This window comes from Boleophthalmus pectinirostris, unplaced genomic scaffold (assembly GCF_026225935.1).
Source record: "Boleophthalmus pectinirostris isolate CB_2022bp ecotype Guang Dong unplaced genomic scaffold, ASM2622593v1 HiC_scaffold_2825, whole genome shotgun sequence".
Classification (NCBI taxonomy): domain Eukaryota; kingdom Metazoa; phylum Chordata; class Actinopteri; order Gobiiformes; family Gobiidae; genus Boleophthalmus; species Boleophthalmus pectinirostris.
In genome coordinates, this window is record NW_026571290.1 from 521,200 (window position 1) to 528,494 (window position 7,295).

Genomic DNA, 7,295 nt, shown 5'->3' on the forward strand with positions numbered 1-7,295 from the left:
GTCTGCCCCTGTCTGCTCCTGTCTGCTCCTGTCTGCCCCTGTCTTTGTGCACTTGAGCAGGACACGCCCAAACTCTCAGGTTCGACCGGTTTAAAAGTGAAAATGGGAAATTCCACCGACGTCTTTAAAAGTCACGAGCCTCAAACAGACCTGGTTCAGTCCTGGTTTAGTCCTGGTTTAGTCCTGGTTTAGCTTCAGTCCTGGTCAGTCCTGGTTTAGTCCTGGTTTGTCCTGGTTCAGTCCTGTTTAGTCCTGGTTCAGTCCTGGTTTAGTCCTGGTTCAGTCCTGGTCTTGGTGGAGATGTTGAAGCTGCAGTTGTTGGTTCTAGTCCCGGTCTTCTGGGCCGTGGCTCAGGGCAGTGTGTTTGAGAGGTGCCAATGGGCAAGACTCCTGAAGAGCCGAGGAATGGACCAATACCAGAAGATCAGCCTGGCAGACTGTGAGTACCAGACCAAGACCAAGACCAAGACCAAGACCAAGACCAAGACCAGACCAGACCAAGACCAGACCAGGACCAGGACCAGGACCAGACAAGACCAAGACCAAGACCAGACCAGACCAAGACCAGACCAAGACCAAGACCAAGAACCAAGACCAGACCAAGACCAAGACCAGGACCAGACCAAGACCAAGACCAGGACCAGGACCAGGACCAGGACCAGACCAAGACCAAGACCAAGACCAGACCAGACCAGACCAAGACCAAGACCAGACCAAGACCAAGACCAGGACCAGACCAAGACCAAGACCAGGACCAGACCAGGACCAGACCAAGACCAGACCAAGAAGACCAAGACCAAGAAGACCAAGACCAAGACCAAGACCAAGACCAAGACCAAGACCAGACCAAGACCAGACCAAGACCAAGGACCAAGACCAAGACCAAGACCAAGACCAAGACCAAGACCAAGACCAAGACCAGACCAAGACCACAGACCAAGACCAAGACCAAGACCAAGACCAGACCAAGACCAAGACCAGACCAAGACCAAGACCAAGACAAGACCAGACCAAGACCAAGACCAAGACCAGACCAAGACCAAGACCAAGACCAAGACCAGACCAAGACCAAGACCAAGACCAAGACCAAGACCAAGACCAAGACCAAGACCAAGACCAGGACCAGACCAGAAGACAAGACCAGACCAAGACCAAGACCAAGACCCAAGACCAAGACCAAGACCAAGACCAAGACCAAGACCAAGACCAGACCAAGACCAAGACCAAGACCAAGACCAAGACCAGACCAAGACCAAGACCAGACCAAGACCAAGACCAAGACCAAGACCAAGACCAAGACCAAGACCAAGACCAGACCAAGACCAAGACCAAGACCAAGACCAAGACCAGACCAAGACCAAGACCAAGACCAAGACCAAGACCAAGACCAAGACCAAGACCAAGACCAAGACCAAGACCAAGACCAAGACCAAGACCAAGACCAGACCAAGACCAAGACCAAGACCAAGACCAAGACCAGACCAAGACCAAGACCAAGACCACCAGACCAAGACCAGACCAAGACCAGACCAAGACCAGACCAAGACCAGCAGACCAAGACCAGACCAGACCAGACCAGACCAAGACCAAGACCAAGGACCAGGAAGACCAGACCAAGACCAAGACCAGACCAAGACCAGACCAGACCAAGACCAGTTTACAAAGTTTATTTGCTAAATTTTCTTAATGTTTTTGTTATTGTGGATTTAATCATTTTAAAATATTAGAGATTATTATTTTTAAAGTTTCAAACTGAACCAATGTGTGATTATTATTATTATGTCTCCGTGTGTGTATGTTCCTGTGTGTATGTTCCTGTGTGTATGTTCCTGTGTGTATGTTCCTGTGTGTGTGTGTGTATGTTCCTGTGTGTGTGTGTATGTTCCTGTGTGTGTGTGTGTGTATGTTCCTAATGTGTGTGTATGTTCCTGTGTGTGTGTATGTTCCTGTGTGTGTGTGTTCCTGTGTGTGTGTATGTTCCTGTGTGTATGTTCCTGTGTGTATGTTCCTGTGTGTGTGTGTGTGTGTGTATGTTCCTGTGTGTATGTTCCTGTGTGTGTGTATGTTCCTGTGTGTGTGTATGTTCCTGTGTGTATGTTCCTGTGTGTGTGTATGTTCCTGTGTGTGTGTGTGTGTGTGTATGTTCCTGTGTGTGTATGTTCCTGTGTGTATGTTCCTGTGTGTGTATGTTCCTGTGTGTGTGTATGTTCCTGTGTGTGTGTGTGTATGTTCCTGTGTGTATGTTCCTGTGTGTGTATGTTCCTGTGTGTGTATGTTCCTGTGTGTGTGTATGTGTGTATGTTCCTGTGTGTGTGTATGTTCCTGTGTGTGTGTATGTTCCTGTGTGTATGTTCCTGTGTGTGTGTATGTTCCTGTGTGTGTATGTTCCTGTGTGTGTGTATGTTCCTGTGTGTGTGTGTATGTCCTGTGTGTATGTTCCTGTGTGTGTGTGTATGTGTCTGTGTGTGTGTGTATGTTCCTGTGTGTGTGTATGTTCCGTGTGTGTGTGTGTATGTTCCTGTGTGTATGTTCCTGTGTGTGTATGTTCCTGTGTGTGTGTGTGTATGTTCTTGTGTGTATGTGTGTGTGTGTGTATGTTCCTGTGTGTGTGTATGTTCCTGTGTGTGTGTATGTGTGTATGTTCCTGTGTGTATGTTTGAGTCGCTAAAATTTTCCACAAATTTCATTTCCAAATAAATAAACAAACATAAAAACTTAAATTAAACGAGTGAATTAAACAAAAACTAAACATCATGAATTCAAATCAATCACCAGGAATAAACTTTTCATCACAAATCATCAAAATAAATATTAATGAATAAAACTGAAACAACAAAGTAGAAAAGTCGTCTCTCCTCCTCTCTGATTGTCGTCGTCTCTCTCTCCTCCTCTCTGATTGGTCGTCTCTCTCTCCTCCTCTCTGATTGGTCGTCTCTCTCTCTCTCCTCCTCTCTGATTGGTCGTGTCTCTCTCCTCCTCTCTGATTGGTCGTGTCTCTCTCCTCCTCTCTGATTGGTCGTCTCTCTCTCCTCCTCTCTGATTGGTCGTGTCTCTCTCCTCCTCTCTGATTGGTCGTTTCTGTCTCAGGGGTGTGTCTGACTCGTTGGGAGTCGAGCTTCAACACCAGAGCCGTGAACCATAACCGTGACAACTCCACCGACTACGGAATCTTCCAGATCAACAGTAAATGGTGGTGCAGAGACTCTGGGCCGAGTCGAGCCAACGGCTGCAACATCAACTGCTCCGGTAAAACACTTATTTAAACACATTTATTTATTTAAACACATTTATTTATTTAAACACATTTATTTATTTAAACACATTTATTTATTTAAACACATTTATTTATTTAACACATTTATTTAAACACATTTATTTATTTAAACACATTTATTTATTTAAACACATTTATTTAAACACATTTATTTATTTAAACACATTTATTTAAACACATTTATTTATTTAAACACATTTATTTTAAACACATTTAACACATTTATTTAAAACATTATTTATTTATTTAAACACATTTATTTATTTAAACACATTTATTTAAACACATTTATTTATTTAAACACATTTATTTAAACACATTTATTTATTTAAACACATTTAAACACATTTATTTATTTAAACACATTTATTTATTTAAACACATTTATTTATTTAAACACATTTATTTAAACACATTTATTTATTTAAACACATTTATTTATTTAAACACATTTATTTAAACACATTTATTTATTTAAACACATTTATTTAAACACATTTATTTAAACACATTTATTTAAACACATTTATTTATTTAAACACATTTATTTAAACACATTTATTTATTTAAACACATTTATTTATTTAAACACATTTATTTATTTAAACACATTTATTTATTTAAACACATTTATTTAAACACATTTATTTATTTAACACATTTAACACATTTTTTATTAAACACATTTATTTATTTAAACACATTTATTTAAACACATTTATTTATTTAAACACATTTATTTAAACACATTTATTTATTTAAACACATTTATTTAAACACATTTATTTATTTAAACACATTTATTTAAACACATTTATTTAACACATTTATTTAAACACATTTATTTAAACACATTTATTTATTTAAACACATTTATTTATTTAAACACATTTATTTAAACACATTTATTTAAACACATTTATTTAAACACATTTATTTTTAAACACATTTATTTAAACACATTTATTTATTTAAACACATTTATTTAAACACATTTATTTATTTAAACACATTTATTTAAACACACTTATTTAAACACATTTATTTATTTAAACACATTATTTATTTAAACACATTTATTTAAACACATTTATTTAAACACATTTATTTATTTTAACACATTTATTTATTTTAACACATTTATTTAAACACATTTATTTAAACACATTTATTTAAACACATTTATTATAACACATTTATTTAAACATTTATTTAAACATTTATAACACATTTACACATTTATAACACACTTATAAAACATTTAGAAAACACTTATTTAAACACATTTATTTATTTAAACACATTTATAACACACTTATTTAAACATTTATATCACATTTATTTAAACATTTATAACACATTTATTTAAACATTTATTTAAACATTTATAACACATTTATTTAAACATTTATTTAAACATTTATAACATTATTTAAACATTTTTTATTTAAACATTTAAACATTTATTTAAACATTTATAACACATTTATTTAAACATTTATTTAAACATTTATAACACATTTATACAGTTATAAACATTTATAACACACTTAAAACTCATATAAACATGTATAAAACATATTTAAACATTTCTAACACATTTATAAAACATATTTAAACACTTTTTCTGTGTGTTTCTGCAGCTCTTCTCGCCGATGACCCGACCGTTGCCATAAACTGTGCCAAAACTGTCGCCAGGCAACAAGGCGCCAAGGCCTGGTGAGTCACATGACCCCCACAGGCCAATCAGAGTCCTGGTTCAGTCCCGGTTCAGTCCTGGTTCAGTTCTGGTCTTGTTTGTTGTCAGGGTGGCGTGGAAGGTTCACTGTCAGGGTAAAGACGTGAGTCAGTACATCGCCGGCTGTGGACTGGACCTCTCTGACTCCGCCTCCAACTTCCTGTAGACGAGGCCCCGCCCCTCACTTCCTGTAGACGAGGCCCCGCCCCTCACTTCCTGTAGACGAGGCCCCGCCCCTCACTTCCTGTCTGTGGTCTGTGGATGGACCTGGTGTTTCTGATAAATCCTCTTTGTGTTTCTGTTTAAACTCTGTGAAAAATGAAAGTGTCCTCTAAAGTGTTCAATGTGTCCTCTATGTGTCCTCTGAAGTGTCTCTGTCCTCTATCTGTCCTCTGATGTGTCCTCTGATGTGTCCTCTGATGTGTCCTCTGATGTGTCCTCTGATGTGTCCTCTGATGTGTCCTCTGATGTGTCCTCTGATGTGTCCTCTGAAGTGTGTCCTCTGATGTGTCCTCTGATGTGTCCTCTGATGTGTCCTCTGAATGTGTCCTCTGATGTGTCCTCTGATGTGTCCTCTGAATGTGTCCTCTGTCCTCTGATGTGTCCTCTGATGTGTCCTCTGATGTGTCCTCTGATGTGTCCTCTGTCCTCTGAAGTGTCGTAATCGTGTCCGGTGTGTCGGGGTTAAACAGAAAAGTCGACGTCTCCACAGCCTCAGCTCCAAATGAAGCTCATTGAGGGCAGCAGGTCCGTGTGACCGTGAGCGTCAGAACCACCAACGAGCCAATCAGGAGCCCGGCTGTCCAAGGCCACGCCCCGTCTTCATGAATATTCACATTTTCAGATCATTTTCCACAAACATAACGACAAAGGAATAAAAATACAAATCCATCTTTCTCACTTTACACCAAACTGTGATTTTTAAACCTGTTTTTTAAAGTTCCAAACTGGAGTTTCATTCTTTTCTGGTTTTGCAGTGATATTTACCAGCCTCTGCACGTTTACCAAACCAAACGCACATCGTGACAAACACAGATGCATTTGTCACTTTTGTTACACAAACTTTAGCCAAATGTGGCAGTAGGTCTGTTCTGTAGATCCGCTCTATGCTGTAGACCTGCTTTGTGCCAACACTGGAACACAAATTTAGACTGGTTTTTGCTTCACGTTTGGTCTTGTTCTTCTAATCAGCCGCACTGTGGGCGGGGCTTGTGTTGGCCGTACGCAGGTGGACAGGTAGGATGAACCTGCCCTGTGACGCTCGCTGGTACACGACAGGGGTGTGCAGAAATATCAAAATATCGATATATCGTATTGTTTAATGTGATGATACAGTATCGATATTGAGGGCTGCTGTATCGATATATCGCCAAGAGTATTTTTTGGTATATTTTTCTAAATTATTTTGTTACAGCTACAGTTTTGTCGCTCGTTTAGAGGAATGAAACATGTTTACGCGACACATTTGTCATTTTCACTGTTTTGAGGATTAAAATATTTGTGTTTCATATGAACTTTGCACAAGAAGAAGTGATTTAACAAAGACTTTTAGTATCAGGGCCATAATTTAGCCTTTATTTTTTATTAGGGATGTAACAATATCCACATTTCATGGTACGATATTTTCACGATATACATCTCAACGATATTTACTGCAATATTTTGTGGAGGCGAACAAAATAGTGAATATGCTACTTTTTTGTTTTAAAAAGCCTTGACAAAATTTCAAAGTGCTTAGAATTTAGTTTGCACCAAAACAGAGCAAAGGATCATGGTCCATGTAGTTCCCTCTGTTTTTTTTACTTATTACTGCACAATAACTGTTAATTTAAACAAAGAGACTTGTAATTCGATATATTGTGATGGTCCAGATATTATTATGAGACTTTTGACGATATAAGGATATTTTGATTATTGTTACATTCCTATTTTTTAATTGAACCATTTAAAAACGATTTGAAATATATTGTACTGGATCGAAAGTGCGCTGTATCGAGGTATGTATCGTATCGGCAACTTCTTAATGATACCAGCCCTGGTACACGAGGGCACACGCTGTCGCAGACGAGCCGTGCATAGGGAGCGTGTGTGTTTGTGATGCGCCGTAGAGTCTCCGCGGGTTTCAAATGAGCGCACAGGCTGCACTGAGACGCCCCACACGCTCCTGCACCCGCTACAAGTACTACTACTACTACTACTACTACTACTACTACTACACTTCTACCACCGAGTACTACAACAGGTACCACACGCTCCTGCACCCGCTACAAGTTTATTACCAAC

General features: G+C 38.8%; 1 protein-coding gene across 1 annotated transcript; it reads left to right on the forward strand.

Moving 5' to 3' along the window:
• The first annotated feature begins 231 nt into the window (after positions 1 to 231).
• Positions 232 to 5,278, forward strand: LOC110153547 (lysozyme C-like). The gene is made up of 4 exons (XM_055159920.1): positions 232 to 439; positions 3,088 to 3,246; positions 4,918 to 4,993; positions 5,082 to 5,278. Exons 1-4 carry the CDS (start codon positions 301 to 303, stop codon positions 5,176 to 5,178), a joined length of 471 nt encoding a protein of 156 aa, XP_055015895.1. The 5' UTR covers positions 232 to 300; the 3' UTR covers positions 5,179 to 5,278.
• The last annotated feature ends 2,017 nt before the right edge of the window (positions 5,279 to 7,295 follow it).

Coding starts and splice junctions, on each gene's coding strand:
- LOC110153547 (XM_055159920.1), top strand. CDS start 301: ATGTTGAAGCTGCAGTTGTTGGTTCTAGTCCCGGTCTTCTGGGCCGTG. Junction 440..3,087: donor GAAGATCAGCCTGGCAGACT/GTGAGTACCAGA, acceptor TTTCTGTCTCAG/GGGTGTGTCTGACTCGTTGG. Junction 4,994..5,081: donor CAACAAGGCGCCAAGGCCTG/GTGAGTCACATG, acceptor GTTTGTTGTCAG/GGTGGCGTGGAAGGTTCACT.